The sequence below is a fragment of the Trypanosoma brucei genome (assembly GCF_000002445.2).
Source record: "Trypanosoma brucei brucei TREU927 chromosome 11 chr11_scaffold01 genomic scaffold, whole genome shotgun sequence".
NCBI classification, from domain to species: Eukaryota; Euglenozoa; class Kinetoplastea; order Trypanosomatida; family Trypanosomatidae; genus Trypanosoma; species Trypanosoma brucei.
This window is the reverse complement of record NT_165288.1, coordinates 2,295,922-2,322,186: the sequence shown is the minus strand read 5'-3', so window position 1 is coordinate 2,322,186 and position 26,265 is coordinate 2,295,922. Positions and strand designations below refer to the sequence as shown.

General features: G+C 43.0%; 10 protein-coding genes across 10 annotated transcripts, besides 30 other annotated features; all 10 read right to left on the bottom strand.

The window, feature by feature from the left end:
• Positions 1-5: 5 nt before the first annotated feature.
• On the bottom strand, positions 6-710 carry Tb11.01.0070 (hypothetical protein, conserved; the record flags this gene model as incomplete). Its single annotated transcript, XM_823830.1, has 1 exon — positions 6-710. The coding sequence occupies one exon, from the start codon at positions 708-710 to the stop codon at positions 6-8; it is 705 nt and encodes a 234-aa protein (XP_828923.1).
• Positions 682-857: a sequence feature (T-rich).
• Positions 858-1,305: 448 nt separating this feature from the next.
• On the bottom strand, positions 1,306-2,799 carry Tb11.01.0080 (DNA polymerase kappa, putative; the record flags this gene model as incomplete). The annotated part of the gene is made up of 1 exon (XM_823829.1): positions 1,306-2,799. One exon carries the CDS (start codon positions 2,797-2,799, stop codon positions 1,306-1,308), a length of 1,494 nt encoding a protein of 497 aa, XP_828922.1.
• An 841-nt stretch (positions 2,800-3,640) lies between these two features.
• Positions 3,641-3,744: a sequence feature (AT_rich).
• Positions 3,745-3,777: a microsatellite.
• Positions 3,778-3,953: 176 nt separating this feature from the next.
• Positions 3,954-4,063: a sequence feature (T-rich).
• A 160-nt stretch (positions 4,064-4,223) lies between these two features.
• Positions 4,224-4,280: a microsatellite.
• Positions 4,281-4,297: 17 nt separating this feature from the next.
• Positions 4,298-4,341: a sequence feature (A-rich).
• A 504-nt stretch (positions 4,342-4,845) lies between these two features.
• Positions 4,846-4,908: a sequence feature (T-rich).
• A 9-nt stretch (positions 4,909-4,917) lies between these two features.
• Positions 4,918-4,938: a sequence feature (AT_rich).
• Positions 4,939-5,108: 170 nt separating this feature from the next.
• Positions 5,109-5,202: a sequence feature (A-rich).
• Positions 5,203-5,292: 90 nt separating this feature from the next.
• Positions 5,293-5,424: a sequence feature (T-rich).
• Positions 5,425-6,415: 991 nt separating this feature from the next.
• Positions 6,416-6,441: a microsatellite.
• A 232-nt stretch (positions 6,442-6,673) lies between these two features.
• Positions 6,674-6,721: a sequence feature (AT_rich).
• A 31-nt stretch (positions 6,722-6,752) lies between these two features.
• Positions 6,753-6,782: a sequence feature (AT_rich).
• A 257-nt stretch (positions 6,783-7,039) lies between these two features.
• Positions 7,040-7,066: a microsatellite.
• A 329-nt stretch (positions 7,067-7,395) lies between these two features.
• Positions 7,396-7,428: a sequence feature (AT_rich).
• A 402-nt stretch (positions 7,429-7,830) lies between these two features.
• Positions 7,831-7,851: a sequence feature (AT_rich).
• Positions 7,852-8,037: 186 nt separating this feature from the next.
• Positions 8,038-8,122: a microsatellite.
• Positions 8,123-8,372: 250 nt separating this feature from the next.
• Positions 8,373-8,429: a sequence feature (GA-rich).
• Positions 8,430-8,547: 118 nt separating this feature from the next.
• Positions 8,548-8,585: a microsatellite.
• Positions 8,586-8,648: 63 nt separating this feature from the next.
• Positions 8,649-8,676: a sequence feature (AT_rich).
• Positions 8,677-8,815: 139 nt separating this feature from the next.
• Positions 8,816-8,921: a sequence feature (CT-rich).
• A 69-nt stretch (positions 8,922-8,990) lies between these two features.
• Tb11.01.0090 (hypothetical protein, conserved) lies at positions 8,991-9,614 on the bottom strand (the record flags this gene model as incomplete). The annotated part of the gene is made up of 1 exon (XM_823828.1): positions 8,991-9,614. One exon carries the CDS (start codon positions 9,612-9,614, stop codon positions 8,991-8,993), a length of 624 nt encoding a protein of 207 aa, XP_828921.1.
• A 110-nt stretch (positions 9,615-9,724) lies between these two features.
• Positions 9,725-9,764: a microsatellite.
• An 845-nt stretch (positions 9,765-10,609) lies between these two features.
• On the bottom strand, positions 10,610-11,980 carry Tb11.01.0100 (amastin-like protein; the record flags this gene model as incomplete). Its single annotated transcript, XM_823827.1, has 1 exon — positions 10,610-11,980. The coding sequence occupies one exon, from the start codon at positions 11,978-11,980 to the stop codon at positions 10,610-10,612; it is 1,371 nt and encodes a 456-aa protein (XP_828920.1).
• Positions 11,981-12,362: 382 nt separating this feature from the next.
• Positions 12,363-12,405: a microsatellite.
• A 152-nt stretch (positions 12,406-12,557) lies between these two features.
• Positions 12,558-12,621: a microsatellite.
• A 904-nt stretch (positions 12,622-13,525) lies between these two features.
• Positions 13,526-13,558: a microsatellite.
• Positions 13,559-13,623: 65 nt separating this feature from the next.
• Tb11.01.0110 (hypothetical protein, conserved) lies at positions 13,624-14,523 on the bottom strand (the record flags this gene model as incomplete). Its single annotated transcript, XM_823826.1, has 1 exon — positions 13,624-14,523. The coding sequence occupies one exon, from the start codon at positions 14,521-14,523 to the stop codon at positions 13,624-13,626; it is 900 nt and encodes a 299-aa protein (XP_828919.1).
• A 710-nt stretch (positions 14,524-15,233) lies between these two features.
• Positions 15,234-15,267: a microsatellite.
• Positions 15,268-15,725: 458 nt separating this feature from the next.
• Positions 15,726-15,770: a microsatellite.
• Positions 15,771-16,181: 411 nt separating this feature from the next.
• Positions 16,182-16,217: a microsatellite.
• Positions 16,218-16,487: 270 nt separating this feature from the next.
• On the bottom strand, positions 16,488-17,351 carry Tb11.01.0120 (haloacid dehalogenase-like hydrolase, putative; the record flags this gene model as incomplete). The annotated part of the gene is made up of 1 exon (XM_823825.1): positions 16,488-17,351. The coding sequence occupies one exon, from the start codon at positions 17,349-17,351 to the stop codon at positions 16,488-16,490; it is 864 nt and encodes a 287-aa protein (XP_828918.1).
• Positions 17,352-19,155: 1,804 nt separating this feature from the next.
• On the bottom strand, positions 19,156-19,941 carry Tb11.01.0130 (hypothetical protein, conserved; the record flags this gene model as incomplete). Its single annotated transcript, XM_823824.1, has 1 exon — positions 19,156-19,941. One exon carries the CDS (start codon positions 19,939-19,941, stop codon positions 19,156-19,158), a length of 786 nt encoding a protein of 261 aa, XP_828917.1.
• A 29-nt stretch (positions 19,942-19,970) lies between these two features.
• Positions 19,971-20,001: a microsatellite.
• A 699-nt stretch (positions 20,002-20,700) lies between these two features.
• Positions 20,701-21,099, bottom strand: Tb11.01.0135 (hypothetical protein, conserved; the record flags this gene model as incomplete). Its single annotated transcript, XM_823823.1, has 1 exon — positions 20,701-21,099. One exon carries the CDS (start codon positions 21,097-21,099, stop codon positions 20,701-20,703), a length of 399 nt encoding a protein of 132 aa, XP_828916.1.
• A 670-nt stretch (positions 21,100-21,769) lies between these two features.
• Positions 21,770-21,793: a microsatellite.
• Positions 21,794-22,136: 343 nt separating this feature from the next.
• Positions 22,137-24,173, bottom strand: Tb11.01.0140 (hypothetical protein, conserved; the record flags this gene model as incomplete). Its single annotated transcript, XM_823822.1, has 1 exon — positions 22,137-24,173. The coding sequence occupies one exon, from the start codon at positions 24,171-24,173 to the stop codon at positions 22,137-22,139; it is 2,037 nt and encodes a 678-aa protein (XP_828915.1).
• A 366-nt stretch (positions 24,174-24,539) lies between these two features.
• On the bottom strand, positions 24,540-26,000 carry Tb11.01.0150 (hypothetical protein, conserved; the record flags this gene model as incomplete). The annotated part of the gene is made up of 1 exon (XM_823821.1): positions 24,540-26,000. One exon carries the CDS (start codon positions 25,998-26,000, stop codon positions 24,540-24,542), a length of 1,461 nt encoding a protein of 486 aa, XP_828914.1.
• Positions 26,001-26,265: the final 265 nt, after the last annotated feature.

Below are 26,265 nucleotides of genomic sequence, written 5' to 3'. Positions count from 1 at the left end.
TGGCATCAAAGCATTGCTTTCCGTTGATGCTCAATAATGGGGGTAATTTCTAATGACAACTCCAGTGGCCAACGTTCATCCATCACCAAAAATCTTGTGTACTCGGAGAGTTTCTGCTGGATGCTGCGGAAGGTTTCCACTGTAACATCTCCGGGCATACCGCTGGACAATTTACACAGCCGAAAGAATCGGAAGTGCAGCACCTTCCCAAGCGGCTGGACGCTTATCCGATACTTCATCCGGGACAACCGCCTGTGCAGGTCTAGTATCTTCATGTTTGGCGCGAAAACAAGTGTTCTATCTCTCGCAACGATATTATCGACGATATCCTGCGGGATCGAGTCCGTGAGGTGCAGGGGCAAAGCAAGCTTTTTCACGTCCACGGGAACAAGCTCTACATCCATGTCGCCATCCCGCTCTTTACCTTCGGCAAGGCACTCTTCACCAAACTTTCGTCGCCTTTCTGTCGGGGACGCGATCCAACTAGGCGCCTTGTTGACCCCCACAACATAGTTACTGTGGAAGCGCGGGGAACAAATCACATGAAAACATGAATATTGCCCAACAGCCCTCTTCACACTAGCAAACATCAGACGACTAGAGACGCAGCTGTAAATAAACGAAACCATCAGCAAACTACCGTTGTCGCTCTCAATCCAACAACAAACAAAAACTTCAACTACTAAAACAAAAACAACATCCGCCACCATTACACACACAAAAAAAATACAATTACATAAAAAAATATGTTGCAAGAGGAAAGCAAAGAAAAGAAGTGCAAAAAAACAGGAAGAAAAAAAACAAACTCCAAAAATATAGAAAAACAGCAACACAAAGAAACAAAAACACAAACATAATTGCAGAGGCCTTCCACTGCCATCAGCAACCAAACAAATCAAACCCGAAGATAAACATACAAATAAAGTACAGACTTTTTCGCATCACTGCACGCAGTAGACATTAATCAAAAGAAAGAACTACACTTATTAGCGTCACAGTGTGTAAAAAGTACCTGGATTAGAAGGCCTCAAAGAAAGTATAGGATACACCAAGGTGTCCGCACAAAGATGAAGGAGTTATTAGCCAGTTGCTCCACTGGTTGTACATGAGCACAAGCATGCTTAAGAAAAAAACAATGTAAGTAATAAACCATATAAAGTATAACTTCAAAAAATGAAAACATATGATAGCTGTATAACAATACATGTGTATAATGTGTTTTGTTTATGGGTACTTGTGTATAGGTGATTTGTATATGAATGCCATTGGGCAATGTGGGAATTTCTATTGACTGATGTCCTCATTTCACTCAATTATGGTAACTTCCCTCTCAACAGTACCTTTGTCAGTTGAAACGAGTATAGTGGAGCTAGATGCCAAGCCAACACTATCATTCTCATCCTCGTCATCTGATGATAGATTCACTCCAACAACCTGTTTCGGTTCAGTAGTTCTCTCCCTTTTTATACCGGTGGTTGCTGTTACCTCACCCGGCTTCTTGGGGCGAATAAATTGTGAAATAGACAGTTGGTTACCACCCTTTCTTTTCATATGAAAGTCTTTTGCAGAGATAAGGTCAAGAAAACGTACCCCCAACAGTGAAATCTCTGAATACTTTGCAGCATGCGGTAACAGTAAACCATCCACTGCGCGGCGAAGGGTTGCAGAGTCATCTGAATATTGTATCAAACTTTTTGTGTATTGTTGATAACGATAGGAGGCCCACCTAATTCTTAACGAAATGCGTCTACACATTAGCTCACTCTTCCGCATTTCTTCATAGGCACCATTGAATACGGTATCAAGCATTTCCTGCATACCTTCTTTGGTTCGTGGAGTAGTGATGGATCGCTCGCTACTGATTGCCTTCCGTTGCTCTCCAGTAGCCCCCTCACAATTCTCGGTATTGGCTGCCGTTGCTGCATCGGGCCATTGCATAATGCCAATGGAAGCTCCAAGCAAAAAGCGAAATAAATTATTGTGCAAAATGTAACAAAGTTCAACACGCCTATTGTAAATATCTGAGAGAGTGGTGATACCCAGTCCCTTCAACAGAGCTTCCGTAACCTTCCCAACACCAGGCACAGAACGTAGACCCAAATCCCTGACGTATGTCATCACATCCCCTCGGGTGTGAAGATTAAGATCATGTTGTCCATTCGGCTTATTAATATTACTGGCAATCTTGGCAAGTGCTGCAGTGGGTCCAATACCAGCACTTGCTGTCAACTTTGTTTCACCAAATACACGCACACGCAGTTCAGAAGCCACATCTTCGGCTGTTTTGGTTCCCTCAAAACGCTCTATGTAGGCACTTACTTCGAGAGTAAAGTCATCCAAACCAAAGCTGATATAATTAGGGTCGTATTCAGCAACAATACGGCGCACAGTATTGGATTCCTCATTGTAAGCATCGAAATCAGGAGGCAGAATGAGCAAATTCGGGCAGATTTTTAGAGCAAGGAAACCTGGCATACCTTGACGAATACCACGTCCACGCGCAACATAATTTGTTGTTATCAACCTCGTTATTGTGCCTATGGCAAGCGGAATGGCGGCGTACTCCGGATGCTTCTTGATTTCAACAGCAGCATAAAACATGTCCATGTCTAAATGGATATAAGTTCCCAGTCGACGCGTAGCCTCAAGCTCCTGTTCTATTTTGGAAACCTTCAGCTCCCACTGTTTCCGCTGCGCAGCGTTTCGTTCACCACCCAACAACTGAGTGAAGAGAGATGATTTCCGCTTCAGCTCTTGCAGTTGCTTCTCTCGACCCTCAGCCAAACGCTGCTCATTCATAAAAAAGGTGAGCCTTCCCTTACATTACGTATAATAGCTTCCACACGTTCCTTATCCACATTTCCCATTCCTGCCTTATTGCAATCGAGTGTGAGTTGGAATGCTGTGGGCTGACGGGAACCTGATGGGTCTACAATCATTTCCGCAATGTTTTGCTCACTCGCACTGCCACTGTAGGACACATGTGCCTGATCCAATCCACCATTCTCTTCTCCCCCACACATAGTCAGACTCAATGTTAGTTCTTGTTAAAACCCTCCCAGTGACGTAAAGAAACAAACAGACACTTGGGTTAGGGTAGTTTGATAGCAGGTGTTGTGCCAATATTGTGTGGTTGCCTATATTATATGAAAGGAAGGATATTGGGAGAAGAAAAACCGAATCACATGTGTGTGCATGTGTACAGCTGTGGCAGTTCACAGCAAGCCGTCAGTGATTACAACATATCCAATAATGTGAGATACGGTCAACAATGGGAGGGATATCCAATTTGAACGTCACGTGTCCCTTTAGGCGCACACCCGTATATCTGGGAACAACAGTATAATTGTAGTGGACCTCCTTATGCTTTTGTGGTGGCATGTAGGGAAAACCATTTTTTCTACCTGATATTTTTCTTTAATGTTTGTTACTGTTGTTGTTTTAACATTTGTTTCTGTAGTAGGTGTTTGTTGTTCTCTTCCTATAATACCTTTTGTGAACCTGGCTTGAATGTATATATGTATTCTTAACTTTGTTTATTGAAAAGGAGATTTGTGGAAATTGTTATAATGGTTGTTGTTTATTGTAATTTTTTTGTGAGTTATTTTACGATCATTTTATTTAGTAAGCTTTTGAAGTGTTTTAAAAAAAATCTTTTTGAACTAAAAACATTTTTAAAAAAATATATATCTCTCTTTTGTTTTCAATAATTTTTGACATATTTATATATATATATATTAAAATACACATAGACACACACACACACACACAGACACAGAGAGATCATTTCATGTTATGTAACGCACTTTGGGTGTATCACAGTTGTTTTTTTTTTAAATGAAATTTCATGTTGTTTGTGTTGCTTTTGTGAATTTTTGTGCGTGCGGTGTTTTTTTTTTGTATTTTATTTTTTCTCCTCTGGAGTTTGTAAACATGAGCAACCGCAGTAACGTAAAAAAAAAAAAACAGGAAATATTCAAAAATTGATTTGATAAAAAAAAAAGAAGTGAAAAAAGAAAAAAACAAGTAAAAGTAAAAGTAAAAGTAAAAGTAAAAAAGGAAATTGAACAGTATGGTATGTTGGAGTTGATCATTTCATAGTTTTTCATCTCTTTTGTTGACGCGGCAGAACATCTGCGAAAACCAAATGCACCGCGAGCAACATTTTTATCAACCGCGCCATGAGGTCTTTCGTTTCCACTCTACACTTCTACCGCTCCTGGTATTTATTTGAATTTGAATTTATTTGTTTGTTTATTTTATAATTTAATTAATTAGTTCAATTTAATCTTCCTTGTTTTTCTTTCTTTTTCTTTCCTCTGTTTCTTTTTTTTTTTTTTTGAACCTTCTTTCCCTCGGTTCCTTCCTCCTCACCGCGTTACACACTCACATGTTTTAAATTTGCGTTACGGCTTGGAATGGAGAAACAAACGCCGTAACTTTATCATTTCCACATCTTTAGTTGTTGTTGTTGCTGTTTTTTTTTCCCCCCCTCTACGCAGCAGTCGGTGATATGAGGCAGTTACCTGAGAAAATAAAGGCACAAACACGAGTGAGCAGAAGCAAATGGACGAAACCAAACGACAATAATAAAAAGAAAAAAGAAAAAAAAAGAGAAAGCGGCGACTGCAATTTCTCATTCCCTCTTCACCAACCAACTCTCAATTCCCAACCCGAATCCAGTCAGTGCAGTCGTTGGTGACAAAAAGAGGAAAATATTTCGTATCATCGGAAATTGAACAAAGCAAAAAAGAAAAAAAAAGAAACAAAAAACGAATGCATAAATAAAACATTATAAAGATGTGCTGTCGTTGTTTTCTGTTTCTTTTTCCTCCACACTCCTCTGAAAAAAGAAGAAAGAGAGAGAGAGGGAGAGTAAAAAAAAAAAGAAAAGAAAAGAAAAGGAAAACCAAATACATAAATTTTTTATTTTAAAAACAAAAAACATAAAACGACAAATTTTTCTTCTCGAGGAAGAAAGCACGGTCGCTCGAGAAGCGAAAGAAAAGTAATTAACACGTTTTGATAATTTGTAAATATATGAATATACAAACAAAACACATATTCCTCTCTTCCCCTTTTGGTTCGTCACAGGCACTTCCTTTAGTTCTCCCTTTTTTTTCTTTTTATTTCAACCACTTTTCTTTTTTTTTTTCATCTTCGTTTGTTTGCCTTTTTCTTTTCCTTTTTCTCTTCTTTTCTGCTTCGACTGTTATGAAGTTTCAGCGGCCCAACGTCCCATAGCAACAAATATACACGAAAGAACATAAGGAGTTCCAAAACGTCCAGCCGAAAAAAAGAAAAAGAAAAAAAGAGGCGACGGCGCAAGAAAAATAAATATGCATTAAAGACACAGAAAAAAAAAAACGCAAAACAAAGATGAAACTGAAGAAGTTGAAAGCAGAAAAAAAAACAGAAGGGAAACCATAACGGAAGGCGAACAAATAACAATGGGTGTGAACGAATCCCAGCGGGTAAAGGATATATAGAAGAACATGACAAAAGCATAAAAAAAAAAAAAGGCGACCGCAGGCTTTAATTACAAACGTAACACACTTTAAGGCTTTAAGCAACATTTTTTTTTTTTTTAAAGGAAGAAAAGAAACATCGAAAAACAACGACAACAAAAACAAAAGTATGACTTAACGCAAACCACAGATATACAAAAGGAGTGAAAAAAAACAAAAAGAGGGGAATATATCCGACGGTACGGCGGCCTTTTGTAATTCCCTGATTGGCAGTTGACCGCCATTCCTTTTACGTTCCCTATTTTTATTTATCGCTGGAAACAAATTGCGGGCAATATTTAAATGAGATGAAAGCAAAGGAAACATCAAAAAAAAAAAGTGTTAAGGAGTTGAAGAATTTTGTTTGTTTGTTTGTAATATGCCGCGCTTATCATTATTCTGGTCGCGCGTATAACCACACAAGAATGCACAATTAACCCGTATAGCAAAAGGAAAAAAATGAAGCCGAATTGACGGGTAAAACAAGAAAAGGCGCATACACACTCGGGAATTGAGTTACAAGTGCGGAAAAACAACAACAGTAACAGTAAACAGCAACAGTAAAACAGCAAAGGAAACAAAGTAATGAAAGACTTCGCAGATTTCTTTTTTTTAAAAAAAAGTGAGAGAAATGAGAAGAAGAGGAAAGTGAGGTGAAGCGATCTCATGTGATGTGTTGTGGCCGAGAAATAAGCCAAAAAAGAAAAAGGTAACACGATGGAAATGGGGCACACCCTTCAAATATAACACAAACACGAAACATAACGAACAAAGCACACACAAAAAAACTAAAACTAAAACTAGAACTAAACTTTTAAAAAAGCCGTGTTGTGCCTTCAGATTCTGTCCAGTTTATGGGGTGTTTCAAGCAATATATGTTTTCCCCCCTTTCCAATAATTAATATCCTTCCTTCTCCTCCTCCTTCTCCTTCTCTCTTATTCTCGCATTTCCTCACTTGTGGTAACGTGCTGAAGTTGTTATATTTCCGTAACTCGTTTTTTATACATGTCCCGAAAGAAATTCTCCACATGCGAACAGGCGAGCGCAACACAACGCCTCCTTTCTTCTCAATCTCCACATAACAAAAGGAAAGCGGAGGGAGTGGGGGGGGGGGGGGAAAAAGAAAAGAAAGAGAGAAAATCCCGTTCCTTCCGCTCCCCAGATGTTTAAATACATATAAATACATATAAATAAATATAAATAAGTATAAATACACACGCAAATATGTGATCCGAATTGAATACATTTTAATTTTTATTTTATTTTATTTTTTTGGTAGCAACAAAAAGCGAGAAATGGAACATGAAATCGTGGAGCAGCGGCCTTACATGCCTCGTTTATCAAGGGGTCATTCGTTTTGTTTCCTCTCATTTATTGAAATTAAGAGGATGAAAGGCGGAACCACATAAGGAAGAGAATATGCAAAACACGGTGACAAAAAAAAAAGGGGGGGAAATGGGCACTGCAGCTGGGTGAAGTGTTGGCAAACAAACAAAAATGACATCGAACGTAAGTAAAGAAGGAGGGGTGGAAAAAAAACAAAACAAAACAAAACAAAGTAACAACAAGAAGAAGAGAAGTTGCCACAACCTTTCATTTCACTACCCCGTTACACCACTCTTGCTCCCCTCGTCCCGGTTTATTCACCAGCGGTGTGGCTAACAGGAAAAATAACACCGAGTTGAAAGGGGAAGTAAAAAAAAAAAAAAAGAAGACATGATGGCATGAAGTACACGGGTAAAAGGGCACATAAATAATCTTAGAGTACATCTAAAAATACCGTCCGATCCGACAGGAATAAACATATCATAAACGCAAGCGGTGGAAAAGATCAAACAAGAAAAAAAAACAATCCGAGTGTGAACCGACGTACTCAGCTGTACAACCATAATAAATAAAAAAATTATTAAATATATTTAACGTTACCACCGTTTCCGTTTTTTTTTTACCTTCTTTTTACAACATGACGCCGTGTGAACCGGCTAACGGTTGTCTAGCGGGTGGACTCGTGCGCTTCCCGCCGCTGTAGTGACTTATTTGTCGTTGTTGTTGGTGTTGTTTTTCTTTTACTCGCCTTTTATATTTCCGCTAGTGATTCACTTCCTCATTTACCATTTCTCTGTCTTTCTGTTGCTTTTTTTTTTCAAAAATTAAAACATATCCTCTTAGTTTTATTTTCTACTTTACTTTCACCAAACCCTTCCACTTTTCGTATTTCCGAGGCGAACAAACTACATAAAAATACATTGAGATACCCAGAGAAGTTATCAAAAACATGAACAAATATAAACCAACCACTCACTGTATGCACACCAAAATTGCAATTATAATAATTATTATTTTCATAATCATAACTTCCCTTTTCCCCTCACTTCTCACAGCCATACAAATAAACACACACAAGCACACAGAGACAGACACGTACGAGCATATCCTCTTAATAAAGAGTAAAGTAATAAATAAGAAGGGAGAAGAAACGCCAGTTTATCATTTGTAAATTCACTTTGGTATTTTATGGTACAAATCAGCATATATAAATATATAAATATATAAAATATATAAAATATATATGTACATGTATGTATATATAGATAGATATAGATAGATATAGATAAAATTTATTTTTTGTTTTTTTACCGTGAAAGGTATTTTTTTTACAAAAAAGGAAAGGGGCCAACTTTTGTAATTTATATATATCTACTGTCGCAGCCTGTCACGGCATCAACAAGGGAGGAAAAAAATAAAAAAAACGAACAAGCAAACGAACCGATGGGTTTATAAATGACGAAAAGTAAAAGGTGAAAAGGGAACCAGAAACATGTTGTCATTTTTGAAATGCAAACATATTGAAATATAATCTACCGTTTCCTTTCCCTTTCCCTTCGTTTTATTTTCCTTCCTTCCTTTCTCTCTTTTTTTTTAAGATTTTTTTTTGCTACGGCGCCAGTTACGAGAAGATGCTTGTAAGCGAAATAACAATAGTAATATCAATGCTGGTACCGCTATTGTTATTCTTCAAACGCACGCAAAAAAAAAATCATATATACAAATATATACAAGTATATATATAGATGTATTGGAACGAAGGAACGTGGAAACCAACAAAGCAACCGAAAACGTTTCGCTCAAAACAAAACGGGAAATTTTTTTTTTTAATTTAAAAAAAAACAAACACAAGCGAAAGATACTCGTTCGTTGTGGACAAACAACTTATTGCCCTTTGGAGGGCCCATCATAAAGTGTTGTTACCATACCAGCTGGAGAGCCAAATTATATATATATAAAGAATCTTAGTAGGATGAAGCACAAAAAAAAAAGTAAAAAAGAAAGGCACGAGAAAAACAAACAAAAGAAGTTACCAAAAGAAAGAACAGTATGAATTAGTGAGAGGAAATAAAAAGTAGAAAAGAAGAGCCAGAGGACGGGCAAGGTAAAGGCAAGCAGAAATGAGGTGTCTCTCTCTCTTTCTTTTTTCTTTGCTCTTACCTTTGCTGCGCAGTAAGCAAAAAGCCGCCGTTATTTCTGGAAACATGATCGCCAACATTCAAAGAACCAAGCGACGAACTCAATATCAAAACGTCATGGGGCGGTTGCTCCCCATTCATACCTGACGCAACATAAGTGGAAGAGCGGCAGTGAGTTGATAAGCTCTCAGGAAGCTGAAGGTGAGGAATAGTGCTGGAGGATTCACTCAATATTTTCATGGAACTGTTCGTGCTGCTGTTGTAACTCATACTGTTGTTGTGATGCGTAGGCGAAAGCAAGCAACCATTACACGATCTGTTGGGAGGTGAACTCAAATATGCTCCAAGCGGTGATGTTGGTAATCCCTTGAGGGGGGCAATGCTTGAGAATTTGGGAGTGACGTGTGGCGTTACGATGATGTTGTGCCGCGTCTCGTGGTGGAAACGGCAAGTGCTACCGCGATTGCAACGACCCTCCGCGTAGTGACGGCAGACATTTAGAGATTTTTCCCGTTCCTTACGGCGATTTGGGGAGTCATCATATGGATTATGCGTGTAAGTCAACTCCTCTTCCCCACTTGATTTGATGTGCCGCCAGAGTTGTTTGGAAGAGTCACGTGTGATAGGTTTGCCCACGCTCATAATTCTTGGTTCTGCCTTTACCCCCTTCTTTCTTCTCTCTTTCCCTTTCCTCCGCTTGTTGACTTATTGGTTTGTTTCTTTCCGCTCCTCTCTGACTCCTTCAGTCGAAAAATAATAATGATGAAAATAAATAATAATAATGATAACAATCTCTCTTCCCACTTGCTTTTCTCACAACGGTAGTAACTGTTGAGCTTCCACCTCCGCAATATATTTGCTCCTCGTGGGAGTAATCCTGAATTGGAGGGGATATCGGCCGCCCAGTCGTAGCAGGACGAAAAAAAAAAAGAAAGGAAAGAAACTTTTTTCTTTTCCCTTCTTTATTCCCCCTTGGTGAAGTTCAGGCTTTACACAGACACAACAAAAGAATGAAACCTTCCGCTTCTGTTACACGCTCGCACTTCCTTCCTTACTCTGACTGGTGGAATCAAATGCGTGATACTTCACACAGTCGATAAAAAGTAATTTATGGATAGGTATGTGCTCACTTGTTTTCCTTCCTTTTATTTTCTTATTTTTTACTTCGAAATAGTCACACCACCGTAAAATCAGTTGATGATATTTAATTTTGTCAGCTGGATGCCTTAAACTCTTCGAGTCCTTACATGTTTATTGTTTGTGTATGGTAAATGGCAGAAGAAGAGAAAAGAAAGTGTATAGAAGTAACAGAAAAAAAATTGCCAAACAACCAACGAAGCGCAATAAACAATAGCACATAAGCAGACACCGATCGTTGCCTTCGTGAATATTACATATATGCCTCAAAAGGGGAATACAAAAAAGTAGAATCCGGCTTCGGGCAGAAATGAAATTTAGAAACACATCAATCATATTCCTTCTTCTTTCCATCCGCTTATGTATGGGAGGCTATGACAAGCAGACAAACTGAGAACAAAGCAAAACAAATTAAAGCAAATATTGATGGTAGAGGGGCTGAGAGTGTGAAGGATGAGGGGGGAAAAAAAACAAAATGCTTCAGAGTACCCTTCTCCCTTTCAACCCTTTGGAAATACCTTCATGACAACTAAACTAACGAAGACGAGTATCCAGGAGGTGACGTTCATACCAAACGCAACACCATAAGCTGTTCTTCTTGGTTGTTTTGTGTCCTCGCAGAAGCGAAGTAAAAACATGGTAACAACCAACATCCATGAAACTAATTGCACTAAAGCCGTTAAGCATAACAAAACAAACACCACGAGATTCCACTTGTGGAACACATCTCTCTTCAAGAACAAAATGCAGCACCCCAACGCCGCCGCGAGCAAAATTATAGCTAATATGTTGAATACAACCCCAGCACTGAGCACCCGCCTTAAGCCAACACACTTAAGAAGACCTGTGCGGTAAGTGTATGTACTCTTATCACAGTCATTTTTGTAGCCCCAAAAAGTGTAGCAGCCGCCACCTACAACATCCATTAACGAAAGTGGGTGAGCGACAAGAGTCAACAGAAAAGCCAAGAACGTGCAGAATGTTACAACAAGCCAACGGCTCTCCGTATTCCAACAAATTACTAAGGCATTGTGAAGACATTGAGGAAGTGTAGCACGGTCGGAAGGGGCGCGAGTACAGACACTGGTGGTTCCATCCGAGCTTTGAGAGTGAGGAAGTCCGCTATCACTGGTGGCTCGAAGCTGTTGCCCCTTCACATACGCACACTGTTGTTTGCCCGCCGCTACTGCGGGCCTCGCAGTTGTAGCACATGCTCCCATTTCCCAACATCCTGCGGAGGTAGTTGCTTCCGCTGGTGATGGTACAAACGTTTGGGACAACTCCTGTGACTGGTTTGAATCACATGGAAATCGATACAGGGGGAGTTTGGCATATATCGCCCTTACTTCCTCTCGCCTCTCCTCCGCACAATTATCTCTGCTGCCATTAACTGGCTCGTGCTGTTCCGTTTCCTCTGCCACATTAACTTTTTCCTTTTCTGCGGAGACGCATTCCGAATGCTGCGAGGAAGAACGGGGAATGCTGTTTCGCCCAACATCAACAGAGAGGAGGGAATCATTGCCATTCAGATATACCTTCTCTTTCACCGGTTTCTGCTCACTGATAGAGTGCACATAAGGTTCTGATGCGGGAGCAGCCGCCGAGGAGTGCGCCTCTGAACCCTCCGAGTGGGGCTCGGGGGGCGTTGCCTCATCTCGCGCTGACGGCCCCGCTCCGAGTGCCGTTACATCCAACGTTAAGGAAACATCACTCAAATTAGTCGACTTATAGGTTTGCCCCCCCACAACATTTGCGCTGTTTTCGTCCCTTGGATGTGGATGTTCTTTTTCCTCCCTTTCATCCAACACAGTTTCCTCAAACACTGCTTCCGCGCGAGTTTTCCCCCTCACTTCGGGGTGTTTTGATTCCATGAGCACTCTCCCAAGATTGGGGTCGTGCCTTATCTTCACCCTTTCCCCCGTTCGCTATACACTCTCACCTTGCGCCGTGGAGTGATATATGTTTAGTTATTAATAAACAGAAATCTAAAGTGTATGTTTACGTATTGTCACTGTTGTTATCGTTAGTTTTGTAAAAGGAAAATTACCTCAGTTGTTGTTTCAAAAGTCGCGCCCAACGTCAGTTGCTATCCTCCCCCCTAATCGCAGCCAAACCAACCCATCCGCACCCTAGTGCCACTACTACCTTGTGTACTTGAGTTTGTAAGAACACACCACAAAGGGCAAGATTGGATAATTTTGCCACACCTGAGGGTTGCCGAGCTCACCAAAAAAAAGAATAATATAGCAAAACTATATATATATATATATATATATATATATAGGTATAAATATATTTTATACGCGTGTGCGAGATGAAGCTCACTAGGAGGTAGAGAATCAAAATCTTAATCTGAAAAGTAGATGCCACTACTACAACGGTAACAACAAACGGTAAGCAAAGTGAGTTGGGGGAACTTAACGGCTATTGTCATACAGAAACGGTCTCCACACACACGCACACACACGCACACACACACACACACACACACACGCACACACACACACACACAAAATAAAAAAGCCCGTCAGAGGCGTTTGTTTGGTACCGCCTCCCGACAGGACCCCCTCCCCCCATTGGCAGAAATATACCCCCTATTCCCTCTCCCAAACATCCAAGGCAATAATAAGGGAATGGAAAATAATCAGAGAAAAAGAGTAAAGATACGTTAAAAGATAAGAAATGCGGTAAGCACAAACACAAACGCTGATATTAAATATAACCCCCCTCTTTCCTCCTTCCATGCATTACCTTCTCATTTACAATTGCGATAAAACACGTGGTGGCGGGGTGAGACGCCCAATGGCATAAAAAATTGTGGGAGGGGGCGGTGGAAGGAATAAAATGGAAAAAGTAACACTGAAGTCTGGAAACTACAAAACGATATACAAAAGAACATAAGGAGGAGAAAAAAAATGTCAGAAAGCGGGTTATGTGGATGAAAATACAAGGTGGAACAAACCGAAGAGGGAAGAGAGAAAACTAAAATTTAAAATAAAACGAGCTCGTCGTATGCATGAATTTATACCGTCTATATGCAAACATATATGCGTGCGCAGTTGAGAGGCTTCCCTTTCTTAAACACTTCTCTACACCCGAGAGGTGAAAAACAAAAACATTTTTTCTTGTAAAATTGTATAATAATTGCAAAATCAAAGTGAGATCACTTCCACTTCCCCTCCAGCATACAACAAACCTCCCATTTCTTCCCTTCGGGAAGTGCTCGGCACCAGTGTAGACACCGTTGTACAGTTTTTCTTTGTTGTTTTATTTATCCCACCTCGTTTCTCCCCACTTCCGCATGCCTCCCCCCCTTTTCTTGCCCTTTGGTGGTACAATTCATTTATTTAGTTTTCTCGTTTACCTGGCAGCTTGCTCCATACGCAAACGTGGGTGGGACCGAATCTTCTCCCCTCCACATACACACACATACACACACACACATGCACCTCCCTTCCACCTTCCTACAGAATTTTCACCGTAATACCTCCTAAATGGCACACAAGGAGAGATTCTATGCCCTAAGTGCGAAAACTACAAGCGCCATTAGAAACAACAGCGTCCCCACTATTAAAAGGGCGAAACCAGGTCCATAAACTTTGTTACGATCCAAACTGGCATCCTCACAGAAACGGGATACGTACACACTTATAGTCATTGCCCAACTAATGACCTCACACAATACCACAACACCACCCACCGCTACAATAGTCCACTTATTACTCGCCACAATCGAGTCTTCCGCTGGCAAGATGCCGCTACGCGATTCCATCCTGCGTGCCGGAGTTTGCCCCTCTGCATTATATTGTGACATGTACTTTGCCAACGCAGACCTGATATAAAGATAAATAATTGATGCCAAGAGGCAAATAGATATGATAGAAAATGCGGCTCCAGTCTGAAGTCTCCCGCGAATGGGTGCACACGGCAGAAGTTGAGTGCGGATAGTGTAACTTACCGAGTCACAATCCGTTTTGTAACCCCAAAAAGTAAAACACGCACCACCAACTTCGTCGAGTTGCGATAGAGAAGTACCAAGAATAGCGAAAAAGATGTTGAGCAGGGATGCACCTAGAAACAGACTGCGTGCATCACTAGGTGATATGATTCCATAATCAAACCTATTAATAACATTGCGTCGCATGGTTGAGCCACCGCCACCGCCCCCGGTCCCGCCTGCGTGCGCACGTGGTGTCATGTTGCTCTGCTGCCTGTTGTCCGTTATGGAGACGGCCGCTGTTTCATGCGTTTGTGGCGGCTGCCCCCGTTGGGGGTAACGATTGTTCTCATCCGCAGAACCGTCAGAATATTCGCATTCCGCGTAAGCTTCGGTCCCCCGCTGCCTGTTGTATTGCAGCTGGGCAGTCGGATCTACATGCACAGAGGCCACTGCAGAGTTTGCGCCACCATGCATTTTTTCTTTTTCGTTTCTTTCGTGTGTGTAATGAAACTGAATCTATATTTAGTATGCCCACTACCCAGTGGCTAAAGTTTATACACGAGTGCCTTTTCTTCCCAAAGCTCGCTAAAATCCCGCGATATTTTGTTATTTTGGTAGTAAAGAGCGGGTCTTTTGTCGCTAACGGAAGTGTTACAAACAACATATGGCATGGTAGTATCATACAAAAGAGGGGGAAACATGCGTAATAAACTTTCTTTGCCTTAAATTGCATAGGGTTTTACAAGAAGTAACTTAACATTGGGAAGGTAACCCTTACAAATATTCCCGTGGAGAAAGATGTACGTACATACACCTGAAACAAGTCGTTTATTGGGTCAAAAATCAGTAAAGCTAAATCACCAGTCCGGGAGAGGGAATGAACTACTATTCCTTCAGCGGTAGGTTGGAACAAATCCTGTATAAGACGAAGTTCTTTTTGTTAGAGAAATGGAGCACAGTTCCCCCCTACATGTATGCTTCTTCTTCACACATATTCATACATACACGCTCCCCTTTATTTTACCTACCTCCCTCTCTGACCTTAATGCTCTGCCATATTATCTCCATTAACTTTACTCATTAATAATTAATTAATTTGTTTCATTTCACTTCATTTTCCCTTTCTCAGTGTTTTTCTCGGCTACCTCCACCTTTTCGTCACGCCACATCATCAACATCCCAAGACACACACACACACACACATACATACACATACACTTCCCTTTGCTCCAACTTTGCCGCCGTCAGACTCCCACACCAGCCCCTTCTCTTTTTTTAAAAAAAGGATTTTTTTTTTGTTTTTCTTTTATTATTTTACACATTTGTATTCACTTACATTTATATAAACCCTCCTGTTCTCTTGTTCATCTTCCATTTCCATCCTCACCATCAGCTCACCCATATTTCCTTCATCCCGCATGAATTTACAAAGAAAAAAATGCGGGTGGGGGACTGAATGAAAAAGAGGGAGCGAGATGATGGTATGGACACGACAGGAGGAAATAAATAAATGAAAACATATGAGTAAATAAACATATACAGGTATGCGCATGAGTAGAAGGGGAGGCGAAGGGATGAGGCAGGCAGATAAAATACAGAGAAAAGGAGAATGCACAAAGGAAAACAAAACAAAACACGTGCACAAAGAGATTAGCGTGCATATGTATAGGTTTTCTTACATACAAATATATATATATATATATATATATATATATATATATGATTTTACGTATTAATATGGTGTCAAGCTGACGGGATGATACAAGTATGCAGAAACGTAAGGGAAGCAGTATCAGCATCAGCATCGGTAAAGCAAAACAAAACGAAACAGAAGTTTGGCAGAGTGCACATGGAAGAGAGGAGGTGCCCCTCATAAGTTCTCATGCATCTGAGAGTAGCAGCAAGAGAAAAAAACGAAAATGTTTTTTTTTCTTTTAATATAGTTTATCAATAAAGGATGGTATGGCAATACGTGGACGGAAAGGAAATGCGTATGTGTGTGAGCGAGGAACAACAGATGTTGAGGCATATTTGTGTATATATTCATACCATGAGGCAACAGCAACAGCAGACGCGCCACCGATGCATAACATGCGACGCCGAGTAAAAGAGAACAACTCCAGCGCATCAACCTCTTTCTTCCTTCTCTTCTCTTCTCTTCTCTCCTCGGTCTGGTCATTGTTTCTTTTTTTTCTTTTGCTTCACGTATTTTGTCGTGTAAGGAACACGCACAAGGAAAAGAATTTATTTTTTCTTCCTAAACGGCACACGGAAATGGTGTAAAATTCACGGCTCGGTTTACCCCTTTACAGCTTCACTCACATGTAATTTACATTCACACACGTGTCCGCGTGCGTGTCTATTTTTCTTTTTCTTTTTATGTGTTCATGTGTGTATTTGTTCACATGTATAATCGCTTGCGGATGTGTTCTCATCCCCTAGTCTTCAATATTGAACAGTTCGCGAAGTTTCTTCGCCACGCTGTCTTCCGCATTGGTGCCAATAACCTCCAGATGTGGAAGGGCATCTTTTAAACGTTGTTGTGCATTTCCCATGATATAACCCTTTCCAGCGGCAGCAAGCATTTGGACATCATTCATGCCGTCCCCAAAGGAAACAATGTCCTTCAGTTCCAAACCCAGAAGTTCAGCCACCTTCGCCATAGCAGTAGCTTTATTTGCATTGTGGTGGACAACATCGAGTGTAATTGATGTGGAGCGCATGACGGAGATCCTGCCCTCGAAGCGCTTCTTCACAACTCCCTCCAGCAAATGCAAAGTATTTGGTTGTGCCAAGAAGACAAGCTCATGCACACCATCCTTTTGGTGGGCCTGCAAGTCATCCACTACTCTGTAATGGAAACCGGAAGAAGCAAACATTAGAAGCAACTCATCCCTTGCAGCATCTGTTACCCACTCATCGTGTTGAAACAAATTAACTGTGTACGGTACCTCTTTTGGGTCCTGAATGTCCTCCCCAGATGATCCGAGCCCAATTAGCTCCGACACCACATCTTCGCTAAGGTTAAAAGAGGCAATGACATTAAGCTGCGGGTCACTAACACGTGCACCATTGGAAGTAATCACATAGGTTCCCTGTAGGCCACAGCTTTTTATTGTGTGAAAGACATCGGGATGTGGGCGGCCCGTAGCAATAACAACAGGAATATTGCGCTTTAATAACTTTTGGATGGTATCGAGAGTGTAAGCACTGATACGGTGATTCTCATTTAACAGGGTGCCATCCAGATCAACAACAGCTGCACGGTAGGTCATTCGATTTGTGACGCTTACTAAACTCATGCGGCGAGACGGTGAGTGGGGGAAAAAGAGTGATATAATAGTTACGTAATATTACGTTTCAACCGAAGTCAACTATCACGAATTTATAGTTTAGGACACACCATAGCAACAACAGCAACAACAACAGCTTCACAAGAATAAAGAGTAAAATGTTTAAACCCTAACGTAAAAGTGAGGTAGAAGACATCTCCTCCTACCAAACTCATCGAGACGTTCGCGGAGAAAATCGCCGGCCTCTTCTCAACAAATCCACTCCAACAGATTACCGAGACCTTTTCGCCATTTTCCACAAACTCCGGTAAGTTGAGGAGCCAACTAAAATATATTTGAAACGAATTTGTCATTACCGGACCTCACCTCGTCGTGCAGTTTTCCCTCCTTATATTACGAGTCATAACCACCCGGCACGGGAATGGAAATTCAGTAAGCGACATAAGCCGTTCACGAGTTTAATTCCATTGCGTATTAATAATGTCCTTCTTTGAAGCTATTATGGAAGAATTGTACTCTACTTCCACGGACCGCGCACGCGATCGTATGGGGGGAAAAAAAAAGCAATAAGTGAAAATTAAGCAAACAATGCTAATAAACAACGATCAAATAGGCAAGAAAGGAAAAAAGAAGCATTAAAGATACACATAGCACACAAACATTTGTTGGATATAAGGGCAACAGTAATTGTCACCAGAGAGACATCCCGCTTCCGTTGCTGTAAAGGCGAAGCGTGTCGCGTAGTGCTGTTGGGAGTTTAATGGCATGTGCTGCAGGAACATGTGTGACGGGAGAATCTACCGCCTTCAATCACGTGTGTACGTTTTGGGAGGGAAAAGGGGGGAAGCTGTGGAAGGCGAGAGGAGCTTACAAAAAACAAAAAAAAAGTAAACGCGCAAAAGTAATAGTCGCGTCGCCCAACCACCAACGCGCAACCGAACGAATTAACAACACGTTCCCACCCACGCACGCACACAAACACGCATACATCAAACTTTCAGAAAAAAAATTCGCAAAGGAGTGCTTGTCTGAAGGAGCAGTGCGGTCGAGTTGTGAGGTACTAATAACATACGTTGAAATAAATAAATATATACTAATACATGCACGTACGTAGATATACTCACTATTTCATTCAGTAACCTATCCCTCCAGTGTTGTGACGTGCGCTTCATTTCCTTTCCTTTTATTTCCATTATTTCCCTTGACTGACTTCTTTTCTTTCAACCGCCTTCATAAAAACACACAACACGACGGAGGAATCATCTACTGCATAATGAAGGAATTGAGAATTTTTTTAAAAAGGTAATAAAATAAGGGAAATAAAAGGAAAAAAAAAGGGTAAAGTAATAATAATAATAATGACACTTTGCTCGTGGTGTTGAACTTCTTTCGGTTGAACTACTTCCCCCCCCCTATTCCCTTTTATACCCACACTTTCAGGCGTCGTGCCGTCGCACAAGTGGGTAACTGAAGTTCCGCCAAGTAGTTTTGCAAGAAACAACAAAACCCATGAACCCATGAGCACACACACACACACACATAAAAATAGATTCAAAGAAAAAAAACAAAAGTTTTGGAAATCGAAGTAGTGCATAATATCTACGGTACAAGAATAGATGAAAAATATGACCAAGACAGAACGTGAATAAATGTACAAAAGCAAAAAAGAAAACAGGAAAGAAAAAGCAGGTGCGCTTCCCACTCATGCTTACACAAAGCACTTACTCTCACTTGCACGAACTAAGAAGGTGGGGAAAACACAAATATAAAAAAAAACGTAGCAAACCATGAGGCTAGCCCCACGAAATATGCTTTAAAGGTGATACTGCTCCACTTCATCTGATTCAGCAGGCGGTGGAGCGACCTCTTTATCTGGCACAATGCTGACACCGGGGGAAACGGCAGGTGAAAAGAGAGGACTGACTTTAGTTAGGTCTGATGGTTTCTTTCCTCTTCGACTCTTTTGATCCGTGACGTCTGCAGGCCACCGCGCCAATAAGGGCGCTCCTGTGATATTTGCTGAAGAGACGGGTGGGGAAACAAGCGGTGGCTCAGCCATCCTTACCCTCGAATCAGATCTCGGCCTCCCTCTTCCCCTTCGGGCACCACCTGCAACTTTTTCTTCAGTCGCACCATCAGTTTCAACGCCTGCCTTGTGACCCTCTGCCAAAATCCTGCTCCCTTTCCTCACTTTTCCCTTCATGAATTTCTGAGACTTGGAGAGATCCCTGGAACGAATCAGCAACTGTAGCTCAAGCACATTGGAAGAATTCATCGCGCGTCGCACCAAGTGAATGGTGTCTGCAGCCACACCGTTCACGGATAAGATCTGTGCAGTGTGCAAACCGGGTCGTGAGATATTATCGCATAGCAACTCCCGTGCCAACACCGATTCTTCAAGAAGAGTTTTGGGAAGGGCATTAAGGTAAATCTTCGCCTTACTTTTGTGCATTTCTATTTCCCACGGGTGGCGTGCAGACTCACGATTGAGGGTGAGTGTTGCCCATAGTGCTGATTTGGGGTATCCGACATACTCACTGAGCGTAAAGGACATGACGGTGGCCGCCCTCGAGAGGAACATCCTAGAGCCACAAAACATGGTTGCGGATGCTTCGTTGAAAATTTTAATATATATATATGTATATATATGTGTGTGTGTCGCGTCTACTACTTACACAGGTTATGTGCCCCGTGCACTATCGAGTCACTGTGCTTAGTTCACTTTAAAAGCACTGCGCACAAGGTCGTTGTTTAACTCCAAAATGTGTATTGAATGTGAAGGGGGGGAAAATACGGAATCAAATTGTAACAGTCGAGTGGAGAACATGCAACTCAGAAGATGAGTAAGGAAAAAGGGAACAAATGGACAGCAAAGTCAATTTGAACTTGCGGTGGTTGCGAAAACTACAGTCCACACGGCATATCAGTGGTTTGATGGAAGCCGATGGTGCCACGGCAGGATGAAATACTTTTCAGTTCACCAGTAGAAAAATTGTGCGACGCCACCGAATCCTCCACGGGGAGAGTTTCCTGAAGCATTGAACCTACAAGAATCCCTTTCACAGCTTTCCCGACAATGTACGCAAGCAAAACATGGGACAAATCCAAAGAGTCGCCATTCAACGTCCTTCACGACCGCCCAACAGCTTCCCATAGATAAAAGCAATAGCACACTGAAGCTACGTCTGCTGTGAATTGGCTTCTATCAATCCCCTTTCACACACTCTCTCTCTTTGGAAACAACGGTCATGTTATCCTCGACAACGGGTCCATCCCCCCCCCCCCCCACACACACCCACGCACCTCCTTTCGATGACGGCCCGCTTCTTCAAACACACAAAAGCATGTTCCACCCCGGTTAGGGTGTGTATTCTTCGTCATCTTCATCTTCAGTAACTTGTACAGTTTCTGCAGAGGTGGGTTCCGTGGGACAGTTGACCACAGGCATAACTTCATTCTGTGCCAGCGTTTGGCGAAGAGCAGCCACCCTTGCAGAAAAGTTCACGCCACATTTCGTGTCGTACGACCTGCGGTGGTCCGGATTGGACAACACCTCATAAGCTTCCACAATACTCTGGTACTGCCGCTGCACCTCAGTTTCATTTTCTCCAGTGCGGTAAGCCGCGCGATCGGGGTGCAGCTGAAGGGAGAGCCGCTTAAATTGACGCGTCAACTCCGCTTGGCTAACAGTGGGGGCAACGCCCAACACGGCGTAAAGGGATGGTGTAGCTGATACAACCGTGTTTATGCCAGCCATATCCCACTTCTCGCCTGCTGCTTCACAACTCTCCCCCCTCCTACTGGTGCCCCGTGTACTTTACCACGCAAACAAATAAACTGAGACTAACTAATAAATGTGGGGATAGGGGAAATAAGCAGTTGACAAGCGCTCGGCTCGTAATCCACTTGCCTTCCGCCTGTTTACCGAACGATCGCACATCAAAATCAAACCAAAAAATATAAATAGAAGAGATACGGAGGAAGAAAAGTCATAAAGTGGTACGCCAGCGTCACACATTCGAGAGTTTATTTGGGAGATGGAGCTGGGGTTAACATGTCAGGCTTGGTCACGCAGTTCGGTTTGTACAACATGTTTGTTAAGTTGTTTCACCAGCTCCTCCCTATTACTAGAGCGAAGGAGTAAAAAAAACAACAAGAAACAAAGAGAATATACATTACGTAAAAGTGAACAATCACCTACAAAAAACAAAGTCACGCTGGAACTGGCGAGGTCGCCCCTGCGATACATGCCTCACGGCCCGCGCGGCACCAAACAAGCAGCATCCAGGCAGCTTCGAAAGGAAGTAAAATACGAATGAACCACATCCTGCTCTCCTTTATATAGACCAACTAACGTTCGTTGCAAGGTACTTGTGAAGGGAAGTGCACCTTCCCTTCACATGTAAACCGCCCACTCCCCGGCACGCATATATATATATATATATGTATATGGGGGGGGGGTATGTGTGTGTCAGCAAAGCTATTAGTGTCCCTGTCTTGTTCCGAAGCAAAGAGGTGGCACTTCAAGCGCACACAAAGAAGGATCTTAAGCAAAAAATAAAGTCTGTGCCAGACCCTGCGCTGATCCCACGAGGGCATCCACTGCTGCCACACCGCACGCGTAGCGCCACAGTCAACCGTAAACAGGAGGCACAAGTTCCTTGCCGAACTTATAGCGTGAGAGTCTCCCTTAGCCGTCAGTTGCATTGCACGTGAACGAAAGAACCGCTGCAACCGCCTTCAATCCATTGAGTCACGGCGTAGTCAGCAACACCGCGCGGTTACACCGTTACATCAAATAGGTGAAACGGGGCGCCTATCGAAAAAGCCCAAGAGTGCTCGATCGTTAAAAAATTCCCCGAGGTTGGCGATAACAACTTGACGAATGTCTAACCCACGAGAGGTGCTTTCCCCGTCACCGCAGCTGCTCTCTCTCCCCTCACCACTTTGTCTACCCTCTGGAAACTTATAAATGCCCTCAGGAACGCGAATCACTTCCCCGAAGAGCACGTAATGCTCACCTGCCCAAAGAGACTCCACGACGCCACGTGCAGCACACTCCTCCGCAATGACACGGTCCACTGCGCGCCTATCCTCCTTCTCTTTTGCTATACTCTGAAGGTGGCGGTCATGATCCACCATCCACCTATGCGCTGTGATCCATGTGGTGAGCGCCTGATCCTCCGACTCCACGATACGTTTCCTCAAGGCGGCCTCCTCCCGCTGCACTACTAGAACCTCATGTTCGCGCATCCATCGCTCTACAGTAATCCTACCAGCACCATCGGTGGTATTCAGAAATAAGAATCGAGCACACGCCCGCAGCTGTTGTTCAAACAAACCAATTTCACGCCGCCGATACACCTCGTATTCACAAACCAACTCAATGGACCGTGTGATGCGCGCCTCTTCGAGGGCTCGCTGCCACTCCTCACGTTCTTTCTTCATGAGTGTCTCGATTAGTTCCTGGAAGCTACGAGGACATACTGTCTCATTGAGTGCCAATTCTTCGGCATTCTGAATAGATAACCGCTGCTGCATCTCGGTATTGAGGAGCAAGCGCTGCCGTTCCAGTTCCTCAGTCGAAACAATACTACTGCGGCATTTTCTCTCAAAATGATACAAGATATGACGAATTTCTGTGAACTCTCCCGCACAAATCCGCCCGCGTGCCCCTTCCTCCACCTCTATGGTGCCAAGTACATGCAGGTATTTGTAATAGTTCATATGAAAACGTTTGCCCCTTGTTTTCGTTTCACGTGGGCCTTCGTCACATCCGGGTGGAGTTGTTGTTTCCACTGAGAGCGCCTCACGTTCCCGAAGTAACCTGAGGGCGAATGCAAAATAGGCCATCATGGATTCAAAGCGTTCGTGCTCCCGATTCCGGACGTCGGTGAGAACCTTCTGAGCATCAATAAAAAAACGGTGTTGATCATAAAGCACTTGAAGTTCCACCTCCCGCTGTTGTAGCAACGTCTCCTCCAGGGTTTCGTGTCCCCCAATCACAATGGAAGTGTACAGACAGGTAATACCGACTGCAGGCTCAAGTGGGATGGCGGATTCCTCTAAAACCTCCATGTCCAATAAAAGGCAGCGACACGGATGTGGAGGACAGCATGAGATAAATTCACCGAGCATGGCAACCCTCGCTTCTTTCTCTTTTTTTACCAGATCTATTAGAGAGCGCCGTATCTCTACTTGTTTCAAGAACTCACTACACACACTACTCCTCAAATCCACGAATTCCCTCATTATATCCATCTGACTCTCCTCCACGCTCTTGAAGGCGTCTGTATTTGCTAGGGGTTCTTTAGCACATTGCTTTCCCTCGCCAAACCAACGATCAGCAAAAATGTGCTCCTTAGCCTTGACGGAAGCTCTTTTGATCATTTGATTGAGCTCATCTTCTGTGGTTAGTGTAGGAGGCCACGGTTCGCACAATGAAGGCAGAAAGCAACCCTCGTCGTCTCCGGCCATAAAATAACAACGAACAGGTGAAGTTGAGTAAGCTATGGCCTTTATGAGCTGGCGCCCCTGTCTCTCCATGAGTTCTACCCATTGCAATGACCGCCCCGTGGCAGGTCGTGCTGTAGCGCGTCGCTCCAACAACCAAGAAAGGCGTGACGCGGAAGTTAACTGACCACCCTCCGAAGTCGATCGTGACACACTGCGGCCTTGCGAACGAGAGGATGCAACCACTAAAGCGCATGAGTTTACCTCAGACAAGAAAGGAAGCTTGGGGCGGAACACTGCAACCGAGTTTTCATCCCCCGATGGACAGTAGCGTGTCGTACTTTTTTGTTGCGTATGAATTAACGGCAGTTGTGACATTGTGTTGTTTCTTCTTGTGCTGCTTTCCCTCACCACAGGTTGGATTCACTCCTTTCCTCCACGTTGTTGCGGTTCAACTTCGCAGTCGTTGGGAGCGCTCAGCTTTGGTCCCACAGATGAATTCTCCTTGTACACTCTCTCCTTTGTTTTGGGGATGTGAAAGGACGCCCGTACTTTAATCCCTGACGGCCTCGCAAATACGTATAAATGAGGAAGAAAGCCAACAAGAGAAAGCGAAAAATAAAGAAAAAATTTTCAGTTAGCACACCAGCCCCGCCGACCTCTCTACCTTTAGACAGATCTTCCCCCATAATATTTTGTTCCCTCGCTCGGAAAAGAAGAAAAAACAACAACACAATGTACACTTCAGGGCGGCTGCCCACCCGGAAGGCGAAGCAAACCATAGAAATCTGCCATTTCAGAGAAAAAAATCTTTTTCGTCCAACAAACCACCCCAGTCGGGGTCCGCTTCTCCATTGCATTTGTTAGAGCCATATTTTCTCCACCTGAGGCATTGGCTAGTACATCACCAACAGGATTGGTATTCGAAAGGTTCCACTCGTTCACGCACGTGTCAACAGAACTCCGCGGTCCCTTCAACAACTCCTGCCTCTGCTGCTGCAGTGGTGGGTGCGGGGGCAATAACCATCGCATGGCGTGTTCGTCCTGTCGGAACCGTTCCCGCCGCTTACGTAACGTATAAAAGGGGCACGACACATCCAGCAGATACTTCTCACGTCGGACAAGATCCACAACGGCAGGCACGAGGGACGCGGCATACCGCGCCATCAATGCAAGAATAACAAGACCCACGATGCCATCTAAACACTCTTCCACCATAGAAACTAAAGGAATGGTATAAGGAGCCCCGTGAATTGAGGGTATAGATGTGAAACCGTCGTTAGTGCTAGACTGCAAAGACCATAATGCCACGTGCAATTCACCAATAATCGCCTCAACAATATCAGCTTTAAATTTCACTGATTTTTCCTTCACATCTCTGCCTCCTAGCTTGTCGCTAAGCTGCAGCAAGGTGAAAACATGAACCAGGTGCTGATTACACTCAAGAACCGTCCGTAATGCATCCATCACCAAAACATTTGAATTTGCCCGCCAGTTAACCTCTGGAAAAAGAAGCACGATACGACGACAAACAGAATGCCCCCAATTGTGATCACCAATGCACTCCATCCGCTGAAAAGCAGCGTCACGCTGCAAGCCACCAGAGCTTGCCGTTGTAAAGAGGGAATCTACAACGTTCAGCACACCAAGTTTACCCAAGACGCGGATTTGACTCTGCAGCCGTAACGCACTTTTTTCAGCAACCTCTTTCCAAAGTGTTGCGGGATCCCCATGATACACGGCAGATTCTTCAAGACAAGGTGACCCATCCTCAGTAATGGCATGAAGTGATGACGAGCGCTGGTTAACTAAGGAACACTGCAGTATTCCCTCCCACCTTCTGGCCTCCTCAACAAAAAAATTTCGTGCTGCAGTTGGAGAAACACCAACAGCTCCATCCTTATATTGTCTCGCTCTCTGAAACAACAGCCACATGAGTGCCTCTACCGTAACATGTGCCTGTGAACCAGTGTGTGAAAGAATTGTTTGAGACACCTCCCCGCAAAGGCGACAACAGTTTGAGGCTGAAGAACGTGAAAAGAAAAAGTCATTTTGATTGGGCAGGGTGGAGCGCAACGATAAAAGGTCCGCGTTGCCGTTTTCGTGGTCGTTCTCGACACCACATCCATTTCTGAATGATCTACACGAACGTCCACCTGAAGCGTGAAGCAACACGCGGCGCACAACTTCGCTCAAGCGAATCATGTGCCAACGGCCGAAACAAATGAATAAACAAATGAGTGTATTTTTAGTGCACTGCCCGGATTACACTCTGCGAGGCGTGTGTTTGTGCGTGCCACTGTGCGCAGCGAACCAATCATGGAAGCGAATACTATCCAAAGTAAGGATATGGACACCTTATGGTATGTACTTTCAAGCACAACTACGTACTTTTACTATTATTGTTTATTTATTTTCAGAAGCCCCTTACCGCTAAAATTGCCTCGTTTTTTTTAAAAAATGAGGTGGA